The 24,624-nt window shown below is 43.5% G+C and overlaps 6 protein-coding genes and 1 pseudogene across 7 annotated transcripts in view; all 7 read left to right on the forward strand.

The window, feature by feature from the left end:
* The window catches only part of LOC130531667 (protocadherin alpha-C2-like), a 119,081-nt gene that overhangs the window by 49,515 nt on the left and 44,942 nt on the right, over positions 1–24,624 (forward strand). The window lies entirely within an intron of this gene.
* On the forward strand, positions 4,736–7,616 carry LOC130531701 (protocadherin alpha-8-like; annotated as a pseudogene).
* On the forward strand, positions 7,771–10,747 carry LOC130531685 (protocadherin alpha-3-like). Its single transcript, XM_057043804.1, has one exon. The coding sequence runs from the start codon at positions 8,098–8,100 to the stop codon at positions 10,537–10,539; it is 2,442 nt and encodes an 813-aa protein (XP_056899784.1). The 5' UTR covers positions 7,771–8,097; the 3' UTR covers positions 10,540–10,747.
* LOC130531869 (protocadherin alpha-8-like) lies at positions 11,510–13,942 on the forward strand. Its single transcript, XM_057044046.1, has one exon. It carries the CDS (start codon positions 11,510–11,512, stop codon positions 13,925–13,927), a length of 2,418 nt encoding a protein of 805 aa, XP_056900026.1. The 3' UTR covers positions 13,928–13,942.
* Positions 14,686–17,276, forward strand: LOC130531690 (protocadherin alpha-8-like). The gene has a single exon (XM_057043806.1). It carries the CDS (start codon positions 14,826–14,828, stop codon positions 17,259–17,261), a length of 2,436 nt encoding a protein of 811 aa, XP_056899786.1. The 5' UTR covers positions 14,686–14,825; the 3' UTR covers positions 17,262–17,276.
* LOC130531672 (protocadherin alpha-8-like) lies at positions 18,039–20,681 on the forward strand. Its single transcript, XM_057043792.1, has one exon. The coding sequence runs from the start codon at positions 18,156–18,158 to the stop codon at positions 20,664–20,666; it is 2,511 nt and encodes an 836-aa protein (XP_056899772.1). The 5' UTR covers positions 18,039–18,155; the 3' UTR covers positions 20,667–20,681.
* On the forward strand, positions 21,344–23,948 carry LOC130531700 (protocadherin alpha-8-like). The gene has a single exon (XM_057043814.1). The coding sequence runs from the start codon at positions 21,456–21,458 to the stop codon at positions 23,865–23,867; it is 2,412 nt and encodes an 803-aa protein (XP_056899794.1). The 5' UTR covers positions 21,344–21,455; the 3' UTR covers positions 23,868–23,948.

The raw sequence follows: 24,624 nt of genomic DNA on the forward strand, positions 1-24,624 counted from the left end.
TGCTTTGCCCTTTGACTGAGAGCTGAGTTGCAAAAGGTCTTGAACCTGATTGACCATTAACAAATAATATAAAGAGAAAATAAAAGATAAACATGTGTGGAACAAAAGCTGAAGATAATTGTTCCCTTTGTGATGATTACAACATAATATGCCCCCATATTGCTTGTTAAAGCAAATGTTTTAAAATCAAGGAGTTATCACTGCTTCTTCAGGTGCTTTACAGAGAAAATTCCTGTTGAAGCATCTGTTCCTCTGTCAGCTGTGCCAATATTCCCAGTTGTTGTGGATTAACGCTTCACCAAAGGGTGTAAAGAGGTAATTCAACAGTGTCACTCCTGTAATGCGATTAGGTGGAATCGCCTTAATGATGAAATGAAGAAGGATAGTTGGAAGGGAACAGGGTGCCCACCCAGTGCCAGGAAGCAGCTAAGGTCTAAATCATCTCACTTTTTAATTTGACCCTTCTGTTATTGTTTGAGGTCTGAAATGCTGATTTGCTTTTGCTGTGGCCTCATGTTCATGTTTAATTATAAAACTTGAACATTCTCAGGATTCTAATGCCAACTCTACCTCTCCCATCACATATCACATACATGGAGGCTAAAATTCCCGTTATTGCCATACCTTTTCTATCCTCGACACGTTGCTCTTGGCCTCTGCTGCATAGAGTGATGTACGCATTTTTGATGAGATAAGAGAGTCTGCTATTTTTAGGGAGAACAGAGCACAGACTTAAATAATTTGTGGGTGAGTCGTTTTTTTAAATTTAGTTTTCCTCATTTTCTGTGGAAAGTGGAGCAGTCTCACAAAACCATTTCAGCTCTTTCCAGCCTCAGATTCTCTGCAGGCCAGCAGCGCTCTCCTCTATTATTCAGGCCTTTTTATCTCTATATATAAAGAAATGGGTCAAGCTCGAGTGCAACAGTCCTCCACCTGCAATGCACGTAACATTCTGTACCGCCTGTTACATCCGGATTGCTATGACTAATAGGAAACTAAAAATAGACAGTACATGATGCTGTACTGTTGTATAAACAATGATAAAGTATAATGATGTAGGGGAAGTTACAGATCACTATCCGTCAGGTTCTTCTGTGCATGTACCTGGAAACATATGCTGTGGCTGCTGGAGGCATCCGTCTCTCCCTCTTTGTTTTGATATGTATCAGGCTGATGAAAAGGTGAGGATATTGTTAGATACGCGAGTGTCTCCTTTTGCATCTGTGAGGGATGAAGTTTAATTTCCGCCAGCAGTGGAAACGTGGCTGTGAGAGTATCTGCTGTGCTGATGCAGATCCTGAAGCGTGTGAAGCTGCTAATCTAATAGAAAACTTTAAAGGTTCAGCTGCTGTTCACATCAGTGTGGATGTGCTGCTGCATATTGGCTCTGGAGAGAACAAAGGGCCGTGTTACAGAGGGCTCCCTCTTGTGGTAGAAAATGGTAATGTTTTTCAGTTTGCTTTAGACTTCATACTGTGTCCTGATGACGTTACATCCAATTATCTCGCTTGTTGCCACTGTGCTACTGTAATAATGACATTGCTATTGATTCAGTATTGATCAAGAGATAAAGGGTGATGTCCCATTTTGCATTGACACTCTTCATGGCTTTACTATAGTATTTTATTGACCTAACTCAGTTATCCACGCCTGGCTATACATTTAGATTCTTAATCACACGAACACACAGACACAGACACACGCGCACACAGATGGTGAAGGGTATGGGGGGGGGAGCTTGTCACAAGTGTTTGGAAAAAAATGGGTGTAAAGGATGTATTATTGTTGTATATTATTAAGGGAAATTGGAAATTAAAAGGGTGGAAAAACATCTCCTTATCATGTGTCCTGAGTTATTGTGGAAACAGGGTGTGGACGATGGGGGCTGCACTGCATCTGTATCACCATGGATACGAGAGGGGATCCAGTGAATCAATTATAGCTGCCTCCTGTTAAAGTAGAGATTTATGGCACCCTGCCCGTATCACCAGGCACACTGTTCAGCCAATCAGGGTGTCCACCACTGTGACACTTTTCCCAGGAAACCAATCAGAATTCCATGCTATTGTTGTCACCGTCACCGGTTCGAGCTCCTCTTTTATCGACAGGTTCCTGTTGTGTTGTAGCAAAGCAACCCATGACTGTGCCGTCACAATCTGTCCACCTAATTATAGTAGACATTCGCACAGCAGATATTCTCCCAGAGCTCTAATGAGCCACAACATTCACATATGATTGAAATCGTTGCAAGCACCTTCCTGTCATTCTCACAGCTCTCTCACACACACAGATTAGCACCCACACACTGCAGCTCATACTATCTGCAAGCTTTGTGTTGACTAAATTGTTGGTAAATAGTTGATTAATGAAGAAGATATTTTAACAAACTAAACTATAGAATGTCTGAATTAAAGTTAATACATAATACAGTTTACATCAGTATGAAATTACAGTACATGAGAACACGAAGCCATCATAAAAAAAACAATTCTCTTGTTTTTTATAATAGAGTGAATAATTATGTGATTTTATTTTTTCCCCCACACTGCCAGACTTTCCAAATACACTGTGTTGCTGTTCATGCTGCTGGTTTTCATCGCTTGGCTGAGAGAATGTGAACATTTGGGCCTGCTCCATATTGCGGTGTCCTTGTTTTTTTTTTTCATCTTGTTTCCATGGATCCGGCCCTGCCCTACTTTTCCAAAAAACCAGAAGACACGAATGCAGATTTAGAAATAAATGATTAACTGGTTGATGGATTAATTCAAGTAGCCCCCCCCCCCCCCCGGTCTCCCACTCGGAAACAACTACATATCATTGTTTAGCAGTAAGCCAGTAAAGCAATAGAATGAACAGTATGTCTCTTCTACCCCCTCTCTATTTTTAGACCTCATTTAGCCCTCAAAAAATGACTCCAGTATCTCAGCCTCTGAAACAGGGTGTCATGTGTAGACTGCAGATGTAGGACCGGTTAGGAAAGGGTCCAGTGGGCCGGGCCTGGCGAGATGCAAAGGTCAGACTCTGCGTGGGGCTATGAGGGGTTTTAAAAGGATGGATGTGCCAGAGAGAACATGCTGCTGCAACGCCACATTACAAATGCATGAGCAGCCCTGCTGTGGGCAGTCGGGATATGCTCAAGATTTAGGTTTTGACTTTTCCAGCTGGGTTTGCGTGTGTGTGGTTCGTGCCTGGTGTTTTCTGCTTCATTCATTGAGACGGAGGTGAAGACCAGCAGAGGAAAAAAGACCCAATGTGTTTTAATTAAACCCATCAGCTTTTACATTAGGAAGGATGTGTGTTTTAGCAGATGTGCAGGATGTGTATGCCTGTGGTTGCTATGGAGATGAGAGCACTGGGTGGAAGGAGAAAGATGGTGGGGTGAACTTGCCTTGAAGCCTACACAGAAAGCACCCTTCCCCCACTCTATGTCACACATTTCATCATACATCACTCTTCCTTACACACTCACCATCACCCACACAACTGATGGCTGCCCTTTGGAGGTCATACACTGTGATGAAGAGGCAGAATCTTCTTTTCTGACGACATGTGACAGTGTCCTTTTAATAATTCACCTCAGTCTGCTCCCACCCTCTCACCCCTCCCCATGCCAACCACTCCCTGGTCCCTCTGCTCTCATACCACACTGCTGCATAGAGGTTCCCAGCTGTTTGTCCTTCAACTATAGTAGATAAATCGTTGTCGAGCAGCCAATCAGCTATTAGATTTGTTAATCTGTGTGTGTGTGTGTGTGTGTGTGTGTGTGTGTGTGTGTGTGTGTGTGTGCGTGCGTGGGTGTGTGTGGGTGTGGGTGTGGGTGGAGGTGGGGTCAGTACTTTGTATGTTTCTGAATGATTATTAAGCTAATATTAATTATTCAGCAAATTAATTTAGCAAATGTGATTTTCATCTATCTATCTATCTATCTATCTATCTATCTATCTATCTATCTATCTATCTATCTATCTATCTATCTATCTATCTATCTATCTATCTATCTATCTATCTATCTATCAACAGAGAAAGAAGGAGTACGAGAGAGAGAGAGAGAGAAGGAAAGAAAGAGAGGGATGAGTGCATGCGTAGTGATCTAGTGAGCTGCAGTTACTGGGTCAGAGATCTGCAGCTGCTCATGACCAGTAACATGACCAATAATGTCTGTGGACACTGCTGAGGAAACTGCAGCATCATTGTCCGTGTCTCATGTGGATTTCATGATAATAATCACCCAGACTGACGTCCTGCAGAACCACTGACCTACAAATAACATCTGAATCACTGAGTTTCATGATGGGATGTCTGGGACCGATGAGCCAGGGGGTTGGTCTATGTGGTAATGTGTAAGCATGCTTGCGTGTTACAGAAATGAAAAGCTTAACGTATAGTGTCCTTGGTGACGGCATCATTGTGCCCGGTGCATTAGTCAATGAGTATATAGGTCATTATTTGTGAGCCATTACTGTTATTACAATGCAGGGTTAAGAGATGGCTCTTGGATCAGTATGTGATGATTATTAATATTTTCAAATCAAATCATGTTTCCTCTAGAATGGAAATAGGACAGAATCTCTGGCGTAATCCTGGGATTATAAATAAGGGGGACGATCATAAGGTCATGCCTGGTGTCCCTGCAGAATTCTGGAAAATCATTCACATGCAGCACAGTTTGCCTGAATCATCAGTAAGCAATAAGCAAAGAGGTTGAATTAATTGTCTGTCCCTCAAGCCTAAATGCTGCATCGATGATTGTATGTCAGACAGAAAGAATGAGAGCAGATTTGAGTGCAGGTCCAAAGGCAGCTCTGCACCCTCTGTGTTCTGGTCCCGCTGTCCCTGGTGCTGAAATAAGACCTCCTGCTCTCATATGACAGTTACAAATAGAACTTTGCAGTATTTCCGCCTGTGACATCATTTCAGCAGCAGACGCAATGTTCCAGTTTCCGGTGTAGCTTGCAGTGAGGCTCTGTCCCCACACAGCGTCGCTGTTGGTCCATTAGAAACAGCTCTACCCTTCCAGCCAGCTATGCCCCTCCTGTTTCTTTTTCTTTTTTCCCCTCACTCTTTGTTGTAAAGACAAGACGATGAAGCCAACACAGCCTCTCTGTCATATTTTTCTCTCACTTCAGCTGATCAGCTGCTCTTTTTGAGAAAATACTTAAAATATTTTTACATTTTGATTCATTTGGGACGGAAATATGCCTTCCTCTAATATATGGAGCTATTTTGGGATCTATATGTGTTTCCTGCTGGGTTGTGAGTGGGAGACGGTCACTGGGCAGCTCTCCTATTCCGTGGCAGAGGAGATAAACGCGGGGACTCCTGTTGGAAATATCGCGAAGGACCTCAATCTGAAGTCACAGGAACTGGAAAACCGCATGTTTCAAATCGTTAGTGGGCCAAAGAGAAAATTCTTTGAGGTAAATTTGAAGACTGGATTATTGTATGTCAATGAAAGGATAGACAGGGAGGAGCTCTGTGCAGAGGAGCCTAAATGCTCGGTAAACGTCGAAGCCGTCATTAACAACCCTTTGAAGGTTTATCGAATCGACGTAGACATTTTAGACGTGAACGACAACCCTCCGCTGTTTTCTACCACACTGCAACATCTGCATATCGCTGAGAGTACCTTACCAGGAGTTAAATTCGCTTTATCAGAGGCAACGGATGCAGATGTGGGGACAAACGGAGTGGGTACTTACAAATTAAGCCAAAATGAATATTTCACCTTATCAGTACACAAATCGGGGGATGGCGTTTCTGCGGAGTTAGTGCTGCAGAAGGCTTTAGACCGAGAGAAGCAAGCTGTGATCAGAATGACACTGACCGCCCTCGATGGGGGGAGTCCTCCCAAAACAGGCACTTCACAGCTCATTATTAATGTTTTAGACATTAACGATAATATCCCACTATTCAGTCAAGCTCTATATAAGACAAAAATACCAGAAAACACGTCATTAGGCACCAGAGTAATAACTGTTAACGCGACCGACGCCGATGAAGGTCTAAATGGCGAGATCGTATATTCACTGAGAAGCAAAGATCAGGATCGTGTTCTTGATATTTTTGAAATTGACAGCCAGTCGGGCGTCATTACGGTAAAAGGCAATATCGATTTTGAAGACAAGAGAGCGTTTGAGATACGCGTAGAGGCCAGCGATAAAGGGCAGCCTCCGATGTCTGCACACTGTAAAGTGCTGGTGGAGGTGCTGGATGTGAATGATAACGCACCCGAGCTGACCGTGACGTCACTGCATTCGTCCGTCAGAGAGGATGCGAATGTGGGGCTGGTGGTTGCGCTGCTGTCAGTTCTGGATAAGGACGGGGGTAAAAACGGCCAGGTGTCCGTCCAGATTAAAAACGAGGTTCCGTTCAAACTCGAAACAAACTACAGGAACTATTATTCGTTATTAGTGGACAGAGCTTTGGACAGAGAGACCGTGTCCGCGTACAGCGTCACTATAGTGGCGTCTGATGGAGGAACTCCGTTCCTCACCAGCTCAGCGGTGCTCTCCATACTCATTTCTGATGTCAACGACAACCCTCCCCTCTTTTCAGAGCCCCTAATTAATGCATATATTGGTGAAAATATGCAAGTTGGGGCGATTATTAAAACTGTAACGGCAACAGATGTTGACATTGAACAGAACGGTCACGTGAAATATTGCTTTTTACCAAATGACGCAAACCCACTGCCGTTATCATCAATGATAAACATCAACTCAGAGACTGGAGACATCATCAGTCTGCAGAGTTTTAACTACGAGGAGCTAAAAACCTTCCAGTTTAAAGTCCAGGCCACAGACTCTGGGGTTCCTCCGCTCAGCAGCAACGTGACCGTCAACGTGTTTATTTTAGATGAAAACGACAATAGTCCAACAATCCTGGCGCCCTATTCTGAGCACGGCAGCGTTAACAGTGAGAGCATCCCCTATTCTGCTGAAGCAGGATACTTTGTGGCAAAGATCAGGGCCGTAGACGCTGACTCTGGATACAACGCGCTGCTTTCTTATCACCTGTCTGAGCCCAAAGGAAACAACCTGTTCCGGATGGGAACCAGCACGGGAGAAATCAGGACTAAGAGGAGGATGAGTGACAACGACCTGAAAACTCACCCCTTGGTGGTGCTGGTTTCTGATAATGGAGACCCCTCCCTGTCAGCTACTGTGTCTATTGAGGTGGTGGTGGTGGAGAGTGCAGCTGACATCCAGACTCAGTTCAGACATGTGCCCATGAAGGAGGAGAGCTTCTCTGATCTCAACCTGTATCTGCTGATCGCCATTGTGTCGGTGTCAGCCATCTTCCTGCTGAGTCTCATCACTCTCATAGCCGTCAGGTGTCACAGGACAGACGGGGGTTTGGGCAGGTACAGCGCCCCCATGATCACCACCCACCCTGACGGGAGCTGGTCTTACTCCAAATCTACTCAGCAGTATGACGTGTGTTTCAGCTCAGACACACTCAAGAGTGACGTGGTGGTTTTCCCAGCAGCGTTTCCACCTGTAGATGGAGAACTGATCAGTATTAATGGAGGAGACACTTTTACCAGAACTCAGACTTTACCCAGTAAAGAAAAGGTAAGACAAATTTGAATAAAAATATTTTAGTTACTATACTAATATGATGTGTTGTTGTGCATAAATTAATACCCGTCTTTTAAAACATTAAATACTATGCTGTCTTTATTTTATTTTTGGATATGATTTGCTTAAAAAAATACTTTAAAAAAAACGTACGAGGCAATCGTGGCAGGTTTCTGATTGTGTCGTTCTCCATGGTGCTGAAATCAAGTTTCTGAGCATCACGCGTTGATCTGGCAAATGCACAAGTGAATTAAGATCTTGTCAATTCAGTTCCACGTCATCGTAAAAAAATTGCAGTTGCAGCATATGTCCACACAGGGACGGTATAGACCATCACATTTTATTAGGCTTCTCATTAAATGAACGCTCCTCCCTGACTCAGAGGACGGTTTCGCCTTCAGTGCTTTGTTACAAAGAGACGTCGTACCATCGCGAGTTCTGCCTGCTCGTTTGGAAATCTAAAGATTCGCTTCCATATGCTCCGTTCTTGTTGGATTAAAATATCTCGTTGCAAAAGATGCTGGGACTCTCTGGGATTTACGTAGCCGTTCTACTTTTGGATTTTTGCCTAGAGGCGATGTCTGGACAGCTCTCTTATTCTGTATCGGAGGAGGTAAATCCGGGGACCTCTGTAGGAAATCTTGTTAAAGATCTAAACCTCAATATTCAGGATTTGGAAGTCAGAGGCTTTCAGATTGTCAGCGGGTCAAAGAGAAAATATTTCGACGTAAATTTGAAAACGGGAGTTCTTTATGTGAGTGAGAGAATAGACCGCGAGGAGCTTTGCAGCAAAGCTGCAAAATGCATTGTTGACGTCGAGGCCGTGATGAACAGTCCCCTGAAGCTGTATCGTCTCGAGATTAATATACTTGATATCAACGATAATGCGCCGCATTTTGCTGAGCATTTACAGACCATAAACATTGCTGAAAGTACGGTGCCGGGAACCAAATTTGGCATTATAGGAGCGTCGGATCTAGACGTGGGTAAGAACAGCATTGGTACATACAGATTAAACCAAAATGATTATTTTTCGTTGGAGGTTCTTCAAACCGGAGACAGCACATCCGCGAATCTCGTGCTTCAAAAGCCTTTAGACCGAGAAAAACGAGACGTTATACAGCTTACGCTGACCGCAGTCGATGGTGGCAACCCGCCCAAGTCGGGGACATCTCAGATCACAGTCCATGTGCTGGACATTAACGACAATGCTCCCATTTTCAGTCGATCTTTATACAAAGCTCGGATCCCGGAGAATATTCAAGTCGGGAAGACTGTGATTGTTTTGAATGCAACTGATGCGGATGATGAGCTGAACGCTGAGATAGAATTTTCACTTCGCAGTAAAGGACAGAATAACGTTCTAGATTTATTTCAAATTGATCCCAAATCAGGTGCGATTTTAATCAATGGTGAAATCGATTTTGAGGAAAATCCTGCCTTTGAGATTCACGTTCAGGCCACTGATAAAGGCCAGCCCCCGATGTCTACTGACTGTAAGGTGCTGGTGGAAGTGCTGGATCTGAACGACAACGCTCCTGAGATCACGGTGACGTCATTGCTGAGCACAGTGAAAGAGGACGCTGAAGTAGGGACAGCTATTGCTCTGGTTTCTGTTCTAGACAAAGATGGAGGAAAAAACGGAGCAGTCAAAGCTGTAATTGCAAATGATGTGCCCTTTAAACTGGACACAAACTACAAAAATTATTATTCGTTAGTGGTGAATGGAGCATTGGATAGAGAGTCAAAAGCACAGTTTAATGTCATAATTGTAGCAACTGATGAAGGTGCTCCTCCTCTCTCCAGCACCAGCACAGTGACTGTTCATGTCTCTGATGTGAACGATAATGCACCTAGTTTCTCTGAGCAGCTAGTTAATATTTATGTGAAGGAGAACAGTCCAGTAGGAGCGACTATTAAGACTATCACTGCTGTTGATGCTGATGTTGACCAAAGTGGTCAAGTCAGTTATTCATACCTGCAAAGTAACAGTGAATCGCTGCCGTTATCATCAATGATAAACATCAACTCAGAGACCGGAGACATCATCAGTCTGCAGAGTTTTAACTATGAGGAGCTAAAAACCTTCCAGTTTAAAGTCCAGGCCACAGACTCTGGGGTTCCTCCGCTCAGCAGCAACGTGACCGTCAACGTGTTTATTTTAGATGAAAACGACAATAGTCCAACAATCCTGGCGCCCTATTCTGAGCACGGCAGCATTAACAGTGAGAGCATCCCCTATTCTGCTGAAGCAGGATACTTTGTGGCAAAGATCAGGGCCGTAGACGCTGACTCTGGATACAACGCGCTGCTTTCTTATCACCTGTCTGAGCCCAAAGGAAACAACCTGTTCCGGATGGGAACCAGCACGGGAGAAATCAGGACTAAGAGGAGGATGAGTGACAACGACCTGAAAACTCACCCCTTGGTGGTGCTGGTTTCTGATAATGGAGACCCCTCCCTGTCAGCTACTGTGTCTATTGAGGTGGTGGTGGTGGAGAGTGCAGCTGACATCCAGACTCAGTTCAGACATGTGCCCATGAAGGAGGAGAGCTTCTCTGATCTCAACCTGTATCTGCTGATCGCCATTGTGTCGGTGTCAGCCATCTTCCTGCTGAGTCTCATCACTCTAATAGCCGTCAGGTGTCACAGGACAGACGGGGGTTTGGGCAGGTACAGCGCCCCCATGATCACCACCCACCCTGACGGGAGCTGGTCTTACTCCAAATCTACTCAGCAGTATGACGTGTGTTTCAGCTCAGACACACTCAAGAGTGACGTGGTGGTTTTCCCAGCAGCGTTTCCACCTGTAGATGGAGAACTGATCAGTATTAATGGAGGAGACACTTTTACCAGAACTCAGACTTTACCCAGTAAAGAAAAGGTAAGAAGCCCTACAGAAATACATTTATTTCAATTTTTTGGTGGTTTTTTAGTAATTCTATTTACAAATCTGTAAATATTGCCTCGTCTGATTCATCTACATTAATTTGACGGTATAACCAGCAAAACTTTAATGCCATATAAAAGTAGAAATGTCTGTTCATGAATGATGGTGCTGGCTGTAGTCTATTTTATTGTGTCATGAGCGTAGTGTAGAAGTTGAGAAGTGTCTGAAAACTTTCTCTGGTAAAAATTTTACAATTAAAATTTCAAGAATCAGGGTCCATGGCAATTGTTTCAATACACAATAGCAAAAAGCTCCAAGCTGTAATATGGAATTATTTGTTGCCCACTTTTAATTGTTCGAATGATTAATTGGTTCGTGTTTAAAAAGGAAAAGTCCACATTCAATCTTACCAAGTATATGTTCATGACCTATCCAAAAAGAAAATCTCATGTCACTCTCTTGACATCATCTGTTTGTTTATTCATTTTTCATTATTATTATTTTTTTTAATTTCCATTGAAGAACTCTCAGTCATACCTCCTAGGAGCTGTCTACAGCGCTCAATAAACGTGTTTCAGCTAAATGGTTTTATATACTGGATCTGTTTCAGCAAATCAATTAATATTTAATTACCTCAAATGTTTTATGTAACTTAGCAATCTGGGAAAATGTGCATCATTATTATTAGTAATATGGAGTTCATACGATTTTTTCCCCCAATTAACATTGCGTCATACAAAGGTGCCAATATTTTTTAATGGCGACAGATTGCATTTACATTTATTTGCCACTTGGGGACACTGAAGACCATGGCATCGTTCTAAGGCTTCGGGAAGCATAAAACTCCTCCCAGAGATACGACAATAAATCCTCGTCTTTGTTCCAAACAGACGAAGAACGACACAGCAAAGAGCAGATGATATTTTCCAAAGGACTTTTAAAATGCAGGGATCTGTGGTCGCATCTTTGGCTTTAAACGCGGCTGTGTAACGGAGCGTTTGGACAGGGATTTACGCCATTTTCCCATTCGGACATAAGGATGTATTTCTGGACCTTCGCCGTGGCCGTGTTTCTGCATTCTCGTTGGGAAGCGGTGGTTGGAGAGCTGTCTTATTCCGTGTCCGAGGAGGTAAACCCGGGCACGTTTGTTGGAAATATCGCCAAAGATTTAAATCTGAACATTCAGGATTTGGAGTCTCGGATGTTCCAAATCGTTAGCGGATCGAGCAGAAAGTACTTTGATGTAAATCTGAAGACGGGTGTGCTTTATGTCAGTGAAAGGATAGACCGGGAGGAGCTCTGCACAAAGACAGCAAAATGCATTGTGAACATAGAAGCCGTGATAAATAATCCACTGAAGCTCTATCGCATAGAGATCACGATAGCGGATATAAATGACAACGCACCAGTTTTCTCTGAGCAATTTCAGATTCTTGACGTCGCCGAAAATACTTTACCAGGGGTCAAATTTAGTTTAGTTGAAGCATCGGATTTGGATGTTGGGAAAAACGACGTTAATACCTATAAGCTCAGCAACAATGAATATTTCTCTTTAGAAATTCACAAAGGTGGAGAGAGCGTGTCCGCCGAGCTGCTACTGAAAAAGTCATTAGATCGTGAGACTGATTCTGCTGTTAAGCTCACGCTCACCGCAGTAGATGGAGGAAATCCGTCTAAATCGGGAACCTCACAAATAATTGTAAACGTTCTGGACATAAACGACAACCACCCTGTTTTCACTCAATCTTTATATAAAATTCAGATTTTGGAAAACCTGCCTAGAGGGTCATCTGTGATCGTCCTGAACGCGACAGACAAAGACGAGGGGTCGAACAATGAAGTAGAATATTCACTGAGAAAAAAGGGCCAGGATCGCGTTAAAGAGATTTTTCAGATTGATGCAAAATCAGGTGCAATTTTAGTGAAAGGGAAAATCGATTTTGAGGAAAATCCCGCGTTTGAGATTCATGCACAAGCCACTGATAAAGGCCAGCCCCCGATGTCTGGTCACTGTAAGGTGCTGGTGGAAGTGCTGGATCTGAACGACAACGCTCCTGAGATCACGGTGACGTCACTGCTGAGCACAGTGAAAGAGGACGCTGAAGTAGGGACAGCTATTGCTCTGGTTTCTGTTCTAGACAAAGATGGAGGAAAAAACGGAGCAGTCAAAGCTGTAATTGCAAATGATGTGCCCTTTAAACTGGACACAAACTACAAAAATTATTATTCGTTAGTGGTGAATGGAGCATTAGATAGAGAGTCAAAAGCACAGTTTAATGTCATAATTGTAGCAACTGATGAAGGTGCTCCTCCTCTCTCCAGCACCAGCACAGTGACTGTTCATGTCTCTGATGTGAACGATAATGCACCTAGTTTCTCTGAGCAGCTCGTTAATATTTATGTGAAGGAGAACAGTCCAGTAGGAGCGACTATTAAGACTATCACTGCTGTTGATGCTGATGTTGACCAAAGTGGTCAAGTCACTTATTCATACCTGCAAAGTAACAGTGAATCACTGCAGTTATCATCAATGATAAACATCAACTCAGAGACTGGAGACATCATCAGTCTGCAGAGTTTTAACTACGAGGAGCTAAAAACCTTCCAGTTCAAAGTCCAGGCCACAGACTCTGGGGTTCCTCCGCTCAGCAGCAACGTGACCGTCAACGTGTTTATTTTAGATGAAAACGACAATAGTCCAACAATCCTGGCGCCCTATTCTGAGCACGGCAGCGTTAACAGTGAGAGCATCCCCTATTCTGCTGAAGCAGGATACTTTGTGGCAAAGATCAGGGCCGTAGACGCTGACTCTGGATACAACGCGCTGCTTTCTTATCACCTGTCTGAGCCCAAAGGAAACAACCTGTTCCGGATGGGAACCAGCACGGGAGAAATCAGGACTAAGAGGAGGATGAGTGACAACGACCTGAAAACTCACCCCTTGGTGGTGCTGGTTTCTGATAATGGAGACCCCTCCCTGTCAGCTACTGTGTCTATTGAGGTGGTGGTGGTGGAGAGTGCAGCTGACATCCAGACTCAGTTCAGACATGTGCCCATGAAGGAGGAGAGCTTCTCTGATCTCAACCTGTATCTGCTGATCGCCATTGTGTCGGTGTCAGCCATCTTCCTGCTGAGTCTCATCACTCTCATAGCCGTCAGGTGTCACAGGACAGACGGGGGTTTGGGCAGGTACAGCGCCCCCATGATCACCACCCACCCTGACGGGAGCTGGTCTTACTCCAAATCTACGCAGCAGTATGACGTGTGTTTCAGCTCAGACACACTCAAGAGTGACGTGGTGGTTTTCCCAGCAGCGTTTCCACCTGTAGATGGAGAACTGATCAGTATTAATGGAGGTGACACTTTTACCAGAACTCAGACTTTACCCAGTAAAGAAAAGGTAAGAAAACCTACACAATTATACGTGCTATTTCCATTGTTTTTACACTCTTTTTAGCAGTTCCTTCTGATTAAAACCCTTTAAAATAAGAGTTTGACTCCTCTAAATATATATTTGAGAATCCTTGAATATTTATGAATTTTGTGACAAATTTAGAATTTAATAGTACACACCTAGCCTCTACCTCCTGTAAAGGGTCGTTTCTAATAGTTTTTGTCTACTTCTGTTGAGATGTCCTCAGTTCTCTTTACTCTCTGGCGATGCTGATCGTGGAGCTCTCAGGGTCTCTGTCCGTGGTGCTGAATGCGGCTCCAACGCTTTGTTCACCTTCCACTCCTTTGTTTGGCACGAAACTGAAACTTGTATTCTTTATTTGTTAGTTTGAGTGATTTTAGTCGCCATCTGGAGGTAATCTCTTTCCATTAAAATAATCAGTCGCTGTGACATTTAATCTAAGCATAATTTCATAATTACAATTTTTGGGACATGAACAAAACCTAAACCGTCTGCTTCCCTTTTTCTTCCCTTATTATCTTTTTTGTAGTATTTTACAAGAATAAAGTGTCAGTTTTTTTTAAATCTCTTTCAAATTAAGTAAATCAGCGTAACTCTTACCTTGAAATGGGCAGTTTTGTTATTCGACAATATTCTTTTGCAACTGTTTCTGACTAATTTTAAATAATGTTGAGAACCAGTGTAGGTCAATTTGCTGTACACTAGAGGGCGCTGAAGACCATCACATTTGGACCGTGTTTTCGGTAAATCGGGACTCCTCCCTGATTCGGTGGATGATCTGCGTGCGTCTTTGTCACAAAGAAAACGGACGGTGGAAAACGACTGTATCGTTCAAGCTTGAATACTGGGATTAAATACTAATTTTTGATATTCTGGTCGGTTAAATGTTGGACGATTTTCAAGCATTTAACTACAATCAGTCGTTTTTGTCGTGGAAAAGATGCTTTCACCGAGACGGACGGTCTGCTTGTGGATATCTTTGTTTATCGTGCTGGATTGTTTCTGGGAAGCGCTGTCTGGGCAGCTCTCTTACTCCGTGGCAGAAGAGGTGAATGTGGGAACTGTAGTTGGAAATATCGCCAAAGACCTCAACATCAATGTTCAGGATTTGGAGTCTCGCATGTTTCAGATCGTTGCCGGGTCAAAGAGGAAATATTTCGAGGTGAATCTAAAGACGGGCGTCCTTTATGTCAACGAAAGAATCGATAGGGAAGAACTCTGCGGCAGTGAAGCTAAATGCTCCGTCACCATAGAAGCTGTTCTGAATAATCCACTCAAACTGTACAGGATTGAAGTCTTGATTTTAGATGTAAATGATAATTCGCCTTCTTTTCATAGCTCGTTACAGATCATTAATATCAGTGAGAACACAGCAGCGGGAGCTAAATTTCTCTTGAATAGAGCTCGCGATGCAGATGTTGGTAAAAATGCTGTAAATACTTACAAGCTCAGTCCAAATGATCACTTTTCTCTCGTGACGCATAAAGGAGACAATGCATCTCCCGAATTATTGCTTCTTAAAGTTTTAGATAGAGAAAAACAGTCCGCGATTCGACTCACACTGACGGCCGTTGACGGAGGAACACCAGCGAAATCTGGAACAATGACAGTAATAGTGAATGTGTTGGATATCAATGACAACCCTCCTGTTTTTAGTCAGACGCTGTATAAATGCGCCGTATATGAGAACGCGAAGATATCGAGTTCAATCATAACCCTGAACGCCACAGACTTAGATGAAGGTGAGAACGGGAGAATATTATATTCGTTAATAGAAATGGACGAAGGAAAACACACCGATCTGTTCGCGATCGATCCAAAAACGGGAACCGTGACTAATAAGAAGAATATTGACTTTGAAAAGAATAATGCTTTTGAGATCAGAGTGCAGGCCAGTGACGGAGCTTCCTCTCCAATGATTTCACACGCTAAATTATTGATCGAGGTCTTGGACGTCAATGATAACGCTCCTGAAATTTCAGTGACGTCACTGTTAAGCAGCGTGAAGGAGGACGCGTCAGTTGGAACCGCGATTGCTCTCGTTTCAGTGGTTGATAAAGATGGAGGGAAAAATGGGATGGTGAAGTGTCAAATATCTAATGACGTCCCATTCAAATTAGAGTCCAATTATAAAAACTACTATTCGTTAGCTGTCGCCGGTCCTCTGGACAGAGAGAGCTCATCACAGTACAGCATCAGCATCGTTGCTACTGACGAGGGCAGCCCGGCCCTCTCCAGCACGAGCATTATCAATGTGCACGTGTCAGATGTAAATGACAACAGACCTCTATTCATAGAAAATATATTTAATATATATGTGAAAGAAAACAGTCCTGTAGGAGCAATTATAAAAACGGTCTCTGCCTCTGATTCTGACACTGACCAAAACGGTCACATAAGATATTCAATTATACAAAACAGCACAGACCCACTTCCGTTATCATCAATGATAAACATCAACTCAGAGACTGGAGACATCATCAGTCTGCAGAGTTTTAACTATGAGGAGCTAAAAACCTTCCAGTTTAAAGTCCAGGCCACAGACTCTGGGGTTCCTCCGCTCAGCAGCAACGTGACCGTCAACGTGTTTATTTTAGATGAAAACGACAATAGTCCAACAATCCTGGCGCCCTATTCTGAGCACGGCAGCGTTAACAGTGAGAGCATCCCCTATTCTGCTGAAGCAGGATACTTTGTGGCAAAGATCAGAGCCGTAGACGCTGACTCTGGATACAACGCGCTGCTTTCTTATCACCTGTCTGAGCCCAAAGGAAACAACCTGTTCCGGATGGGAACCAGCACGGGAGAAATCAGGACTAAGAGGAGGATGAGTGACAACGACCTGAAAACTCACCCCTTGGTGGTGCTGGTTTCTGATAATGGAGACCCCTCCCTGTCAGCTACTGTGTCTATTGAGGTGGTGGTGGTGGAGAGTGCAGCTGACATCCAGACTCAGTTCAGACATGTGCCCATGAAGGAGGAGAGCTTCTCTGATCTCAACCTGTATCTGCTGATCGCCATTGTGTCGGTGTCAGCCATCTTCCTGCTGAGTCTCATCACTCTCATAGCCGTCAGGTGTCACAGGACAGACGGAGGTTTGGGCAGGTACAGCGCCCCCATGATCACCACCCACCCTGACGGGAGCTGGTCTTACTCCAAATCTACTCAGCAGTATGACGTGTGTTTCAGCTCAGACACACTCAAGAGTGACGTGGTGGTTTTCCCAGCAGCGTTTCCACCTGTAGATGGAGAACTGATCAGTATTAATGGAGGAGACACTTTTACCAGAACTCAGACTTTACCCAGTAAAGAAAAGGTAAGAAAAAACACAATTATACGTGCTATTTCCATTGTTTTTACACTTATTATTTTTTAGCAGTTCCTTCTTATTAAAACCCTTTTAAAATAAGAGTTTGACTCCTCTAAATATATATTTGAGAATCCTTGAATATTTATGAATTTTGTGACAAATGTAGACTTTTAATAGTACACACCTACCCTCTTCCTTCTGTAAAGGGTCGTTTCTAATAGTTTTTGTCTACTTCTGTTGAGATGTCCTCAGTTCTCTTCTCTCTCTGGCGATGCTGATCGTGGAGCTCTCAGGGTCTCTGTCCGTGGTGCTGAATGCGGCTCCAACGCTTTGTTCACCTTCCACTCCTTTGTTTGGCACGAAACTGAACATTGTATTCTTTATTTGTTAGTTTGAGTGATTTTAGTCGCCATCTGGAGGTAATCTAATTCCATTAAAATAATCAGTCGCTGTGACATTTAATCCAAGCATAATTTCATAATTACAATTTTTGGGACATGAACAAAACCTAAACCGTCTGCTTCCCTTTTTCTTCCCTTATTATCTTTTTTGTAGTATTTTACAAGAATAAAGCGTCAGTTTTTTTTTTTTAAAACTCAGTAAATCAGCGTAACTCTTACCTTGAAATGGGCCGTTTTGTTATTCGACAATATTCTTTTGCAACTGTTTCTGACTAATTTTAAATAATGTTGAGAACCAGTGTAGGTCAATTTGCTGTACACTAGAGGGCGCTGAAGACCATCACATTTGGACCGTGTTTTCGGTAAATCGGGACTCCTCCCTGATTCGGTGGATGATCTGCGTGCGTCTTTGTCACAAAGAAAACAGACGGTGGAAAACGACTGTATCGTTCAAGCTTGAATACTGGGATTAAATACTAATTTTTGATATTCTGGTCGGTTAAATGTTGGACGATTTTCAAGCATTTAACTACAATCAGTCGTTTTTGTCGTGGAAAAGATGCTTTCACCGAGACGGACGGTCTGCTTGTGGATATCTTTGTTTATCGTGCTGGATTGTTTCTGGGAAGCGCTGTCTGGGCAGCTCTCTTACTCCGTGGCAGAGGAGGTGAATGTGGGAACTGTAGTTGGAAATATCGCCAAAGACCTCAACATCAATGTTCAGGATTTGGAGTCTCGCATGTTTCAGATCGTTGCCGGGTCAAAGAGGAAATATTTCGAGGTGAATCTAAAGACGGGCGTCCTTTATGTCAACGAAAGAATCGATAGGGAAGAACTCTGCGGCAGTGAAGCTAAATGCTCCGTCACCATAGAAGCAGTTCTGAATAATCCACTCCAACTGTACAGGATTGAAGTCTTGATTTTAGATGTAAATGATAATTCGCCTTCTTTTCATAGCTCGTTAGAGGTCAAAAATATCAGTGAGAACACAGCAGCGGGAGCTAAATTTCTCTTGAATAGAGCTCGCGATGCAGATGTTGGTAAAAATGCTGTAAATACTTACAAGCTCAGTCCAAATGATCACTTTTCTCTCGTGACGCATAAAGGAGACAATGCATCTCCCGAATTATTGCTTCTTAAAGTTTTAGACAGAGAAAAACAGCCCGTGATTCGACTCACACTGACGGCCGTTGACGGAGGAACACCAGCGAAATCTGGAACAATGACAGTAATAGTGAATGTGTTGGATGTCAATGACAACCCTCCTGTTTTTAGTCAGACGCTGTATAAATGCGCCGTATATGAGAACGCAAAGATATCGAGTTCAATCATAACCCTGAACGCCACAGACTTAGATGAAGGTGAGAACGGGAGAATATTATATTCGTTAATAGAAATGGACGAAGGAAAACACACCGATCTGTTCGCGATCGATCCAAAAACGGGAACCGTGACTAATAAGAAGAATATTGACTTTGAAAAGAATAATGCTTTTGAGATCAGAGTGCAGGCCAGTGACGGAGCTTCCTCTCCACTGACCTCACACGCTAAATTATTGATCGAGGTCTTGGACGTCAATGATAACGCTCCTGAAATTTCAGTGACGTCACTGTTAAACAGCGTGAAGGAGGACGCGTCAGTTGGAACCGCGATTGCTCTCGTTTCAGTGGTTGATAAAGATGGAGGGAAAAATGGGATGGTGAAGTGTCAAATATCTAATGACGTCCCATTCAAATTAGAGTCCAATTATAAAAACTACTATTCGTTAGCTGTCGCCGGTCCTCTGGACAGAGAGAGCTCATCACAGTACAGCATCAGCATCGTTGCTACCGACGAGGGCAGCCCGGCCCTCTCCAGCACGAGCATTATCAATGTGCACGTGTCAGATGTAAATGACAACAGACCTCTATTCATAGAAAATGTATTTAATATATATGTGAAAGAAAACAGTCCTGTAGGAGCAATTATAAAAACGGTCTCGGCCTCTGATTCTGACACTGACCAAAACGGTCACATAAGATATTCAATTATACAAAACAGCACAGACCCACTTCCGTTATCATCAATGATAAACATCAACTCAGAGACTGGAGACATCATCAGTCTGCAGAGTTTTAACCACGAGGAGCTAAAAACCTTCCAGTTTAAAGTCCAGGCCACAGACTCTGGGGTTCCTCCGCTCAGCAGCAACGTGACCGTCAACGTGTTTATTTTAGATGAAAACGACAATAGTCCAACAATCCTGGCGCCCTATTCTGAGCACGGCAGCGTTAACAGTGAGAGCATCCCCTATTCTGCTGAAGCAGGATACTTTGTGGCAAAGATCAGGGCCGTAGACGCTGACTCTGGATACAACGCGCTGCTTTCTTATCACCTGTCTGAGCCCAAAGGAAACAACCTGTTCCGGATGGGAACCAGCACGGGAGAAATCAGGACTAAGAGGAGGATGAGTGACAACGACCTGAAAACTCACCCCTTGGTGGTGCTGGTTTCTGATAATGGAGACCCCTCCCTGTCAGCGACTGTGTCTATTGAGGTGGTGGTGGTGGAGAGTGCAGCTGACATCCAGACTCAGTTCAGACATGTGCCCATGAAGGAGGAGAGCTTCTCTGATCTCAACCTGTATCTGCTGATCGCCATTGTGTCGGTGTCAGCCATCTTCCTGCTGAGTCTCATCACTCTCATAGCCGTCAGGTGTCACAGGACAGACGGGGGTTTGGGCAGGTACAGCGCCCCCATGATCACCACCCACCCTGACGGGAGCTGGTCTTACTCCAAATCTACTCAGCAGTATGACGTGTGTTTCAGCTCAGACACACTCAAGAGTGACGTGGTGGTTTTCCCAGCAGCGTTTCCACCTGTAGATGGAGAACTGATCAGTATTAATGGAGGAGACACTTTTACCAGAACTCAGACTTTACCCAGTAAAGAAAAGGTAAGGACACAGTACTTTCTAATCTCTAGTTATGCGGTCATTGTTTCCGATTATGTTGGACAATTTGAATATGCGTGTCGTTATCAATGGTGCTGTAAATGCAGCATTGATGTGTGGTTTCTATCAATATCTTAGGAATCAGATAATAAGAAGTCTCCTTCAGAATATGTCATGTTTTGTTTTTCTTTTTGGTGCTGGTTGATAATCTCCTCTATTGTTTGCCGTCTTTCTTTTCGATATTCACTATTCAAGGATGCCATATAATTCCTTTTCAAATCTTTCAAAGTGGGTTTTAAATATTTACAATTCCAACCTCTGTCAGGACTTGGTCCTTTGCCTTGTTCTGCTGGTTATGAATTTTCACAATGAATGAATAGACAAAACAAACAAAGAAAGCAACAACCAAACAATAAGTAAACAGAGAAGAAAATCTGCATTCGTGTTTTTCATGCGTTGAGCAAGCATCAACACTTATCTCGGTCAATAATTTCATGTTTGACAATTTAGTCTCAACATTCTATCACAATTATCCATGCAGGAAAGTCAACAACAAAACTGGTAAACGAATAAACAAATACTGGAATGCAACTGTTGATCAAACTAAAACCATTTTCTCAATTTGTTGAAAAGTGAAATCGAAAATAATTAAATTTGTAATTTGCAGTCGTTTCTTGTAATTCTGTCATTGCTTCGCTAGAGGACGCTATAGACCGTCACCAAAATATTCCCGTGTCGTGTCACGGGACTCCTCCCTTATCATAATGAGATGATGCATCTTGAACGGGTGAACAAAGAGAAATTGTGGGCGAGACACGTTGTGTGGCGATCCCTTGTCCTCGATGATCAATGCAATCTTGGATTTTCCTCCAGTTTGGATGACGTTCTCTACCGATTGCTCATCCGCGCCTTTTCCTTATTTCTGGAATGATGCATTTACCGAACTGGAGGAGCTTTGCGGGGATTTATCTCCTGTTAGCGCTGGATTGTTTGTTGGAAACGGTGTCTGGGCAGCTCTCTTACTCCGTTGCAGAGGAAGTGAATGTCGGGACTGTTGTGGCGAACATCGCTAAAGACCTCAACATCAATGTTCAGGATTTGGAATCTCGCACGTTCCAGATCGTTGCTGGGTCAAAACGGAAATATTTCGAGGTAAACTTAAAAACTGGTGTCCTCTACGTCAGTGAGAGAATAGACAGAGAAGATCTGTGCGGTGCCGAACCCAAATGCTCACTGAGCGTCGAAGCAGTTATGAATAACCCGTTAAAATTGTACAGGCTTGAAATTATAATCCTGGATGTAAACGATAATTCTCCATCATTTCTTAGCACGTCACAGGCCATCGACATTACTGAGAGTACAACAGTCGGCGCTAAATTCCCCCTGCATCCTGCGGAGGATGCAGACGTCGGCAAAAATAGTGTCAGTGCGTATAAGCTTAGTCCAAATGAACACTTCACTTTGGCTACATATAAAGGAGACATCGTCTCCCCAGAATTACTGCTTCAGAAACCTTTAGACCGAGAGAAACAGTCTGTAATCCATCTCATACTGACGGCTGTTGATGGAGGAACTCCGGCTAAATCAGGCAGCATGACTATTGTCGTGAACGTTTTAGACACCAATGATAATCCTCCTGTTTTCAGTCAAACACTGTATAAAGCCAGCATTCATGAAAACGCAAAGATTGGGACTTCAGTGATAACTTTAAATGCGACTGATCGAGATGCGGGACAAAACGGGCAGGTGTTTTATTCCATCAGTAATTTAGGTCGCGGTAAAGAAAATGATCTGTTCGCGATCGATCCAAAAACGGGAACCGTAATTAATAAGAAGAATATTGACTTTGAAAAGAATAATGCTTTTGAGATCAGAGTGCAGGCCAGTGACGGAGCTTCCTCTCCACTGACCTCACACGCTAAATTATTGATCGAGGTCTTGGACGTCAATGATAACGCTCCTGAAATTTCAGTGACGTCACTGTTAAGCAGCGTGAAGGAGGACGCGTCAGTTGGAACCGCGATTGCTCTCGTTTCAGTGGTTGATAAAGATGGAGGGAAAAATGGGATGGTGAAGTGTCAAATATCTAATGACGTCCCGTTCAAATTAGAGTCCAATTATAAAAACTACTATTCGTTAGCTGTCGCCGGTCCTCTGGACAGAGAGAGCTCATCACAGTACAGCATCAGCATCGTTGCTACTGACGAGGGCAGCCCGGCCCTCTCCAGCACGAGCATTATCAATGTGCACGTGTCAGATGTAAATGACAACAGACCTCTATTCATAGAAAATATATTTAATATATATGTAAAAGAAAACAGTCCTGTAGGAGCAATTATAAAAACGGTCTCTGCCTCTGATTCTGACACTGACCAAAACGGTCACATAAGATATTCAATTATACAAAACAGCACAGACCCACTTCCGTTATCATCAATGATAAACATCAACTCAGAGACTGGAGACATCATCAGTCTGCAGAGTTTTAACTACGAGCAGCTAAAAACCTTCCAGTTCAAAGTCCAGGCCACAGACTCTGGGGTTCCTCCGCTCAGCAGCAACGTGACCGTCAACGTGTTTATTTTAGATGAAAACGACAATAGTCCAACAATCCTGGCGCCCTATTCTGAGCACGGCAGCGTTAACAGTGAGAGCATCCCCTATTCTGCTGAAGCAGGATACTTTGTGGCAAAGATCAGGGCCGTAGACGCTGACTCTGGATACAACGCGCTGCTTTCTTATCACCTGTCTGAGCCCAAAGGAAACAACCTGTTCCGGATGGGAACCAGCACGGGAGAAATCAGGACTAAGAGGAGGATGAGTGACAACGACCTGAAAACTCACCCCTTGGTGGTGCTGGTTTCTGATAATGGAGACCCCTCCCTGTCAGCTACTGTGTCTATTGAGGTGGTGGTGGTGGAGAGAGCAGCTGACATCCAGACTCAGTTCAGACATGTGCCCATGAAGGAGGAGAGCTTCTCTGATCTCAACCTGTATCTGCTGATCGCCATTGTGTCGGTGTCAGCCATCTTCCTGCTGAGTCTCATCACTCTCATAGCCGTCAGGTGTCACAGGACAGACGGGGGTTTGGGCAGATACAGCGCCCCCATGATCACCACCCACCCTGACGGGAGCTGGTCTTACTCCAAATCTACTCAGCAGTATGACGTGTGTTTCAGCTCAGACACACTCAAGAGTGACGTGGTGGTTTTCCCAGCAGCGTTTCCACCTGTAGATGGAGAACTGATCAGTATTAATGGAGGAGACACTTTTACCAGAACTCAGACTTTACCCAGTAAAGAGAAGGTAAGAATAATGTGTTTTCAATCATGTGCATAAGTAGAGATATCTTCGTACACAGTGTTGATGATGGAAGGTGAACACCCTCTGCTCTATAAAATACAACATGTTGCAACAGAACCTTGACTGTCGGTGTACCTGATTCTAAGCTATCATATATTCTCCTTGGCGGAGGTAATAATCGATATCCACAATTTCAATGAGCCTGTCGTGGTTTCACTGGAATACAAACACCAACCCTTGTGTTTGATTTACTTTAATATGCTAATTTTCAAATGGTTGTTTGAGTGTTTAATGTGTGATGACAGTTGGTTGGAACATTCTGACTTTGGTTGAAGCACTGATGAATGTCTGCACGTGTAGAAGGCAAATCTGCACCTTTGAGTTTCTGTCGGTGGCGCTGAAATGGCATCTTCACCCGTTACAGTAACACAAATCTGCTATTTTATGCATCAACATTTAACACGGGTTGACTTGTCTTTTTTCTTGTTTTTTGTGGTGCTGGAATACAAATTCTAAAGGTTCACATCAAGATTTGTCAAATCTTTTTCCATGTAAAAAAAAAATACTTATCTTATGAGCTGGCATTTTGACCGTCATATACAATCGAGACGCAAGAGGTCGCTCGAGACCATGCAAAACTTGACCGATATGAGAGCCCTCCTGTAGTTGTGACAAAACTAAGACGTCATCACTTGGTAGTGCTTTGTGAAAAATAGGCGAATGAAGCCACAAAGGGCGAGGACTATATGCAACAATGGATACTCTATAAACTGTTTTTCATTTCGTTTGAGGT

The sequence above is a fragment of the Takifugu flavidus genome, chromosome 9 (genome assembly GCF_003711565.1).
Source record: "Takifugu flavidus isolate HTHZ2018 chromosome 9, ASM371156v2, whole genome shotgun sequence".
Lineage (NCBI taxonomy): Eukaryota > Metazoa > Chordata > Actinopteri > Tetraodontiformes > Tetraodontidae > Takifugu > Takifugu flavidus.

Bases quoted from the DNA above. Each gene is read 5' to 3' on its own strand.
- LOC130531700 (XM_057043814.1), top strand. From the start codon at position 21,456: ATGATGCATTTACCGAACTGGAGGAGCTTTGCGGGGATTTATCTCCTG.
- LOC130531685 (XM_057043804.1), top strand. From the start codon at position 8,098: ATGCTGGGACTCTCTGGGATTTACGTAGCCGTTCTACTTTTGGATTTT.
- LOC130531869 (XM_057044046.1), top strand. From the start codon at position 11,510: ATGTATTTCTGGACCTTCGCCGTGGCCGTGTTTCTGCATTCTCGTTGG.
- LOC130531690 (XM_057043806.1), top strand. From the start codon at position 14,826: ATGCTTTCACCGAGACGGACGGTCTGCTTGTGGATATCTTTGTTTATC.
- LOC130531672 (XM_057043792.1), top strand. From the start codon at position 18,156: ATGCTTTCACCGAGACGGACGGTCTGCTTGTGGATATCTTTGTTTATC.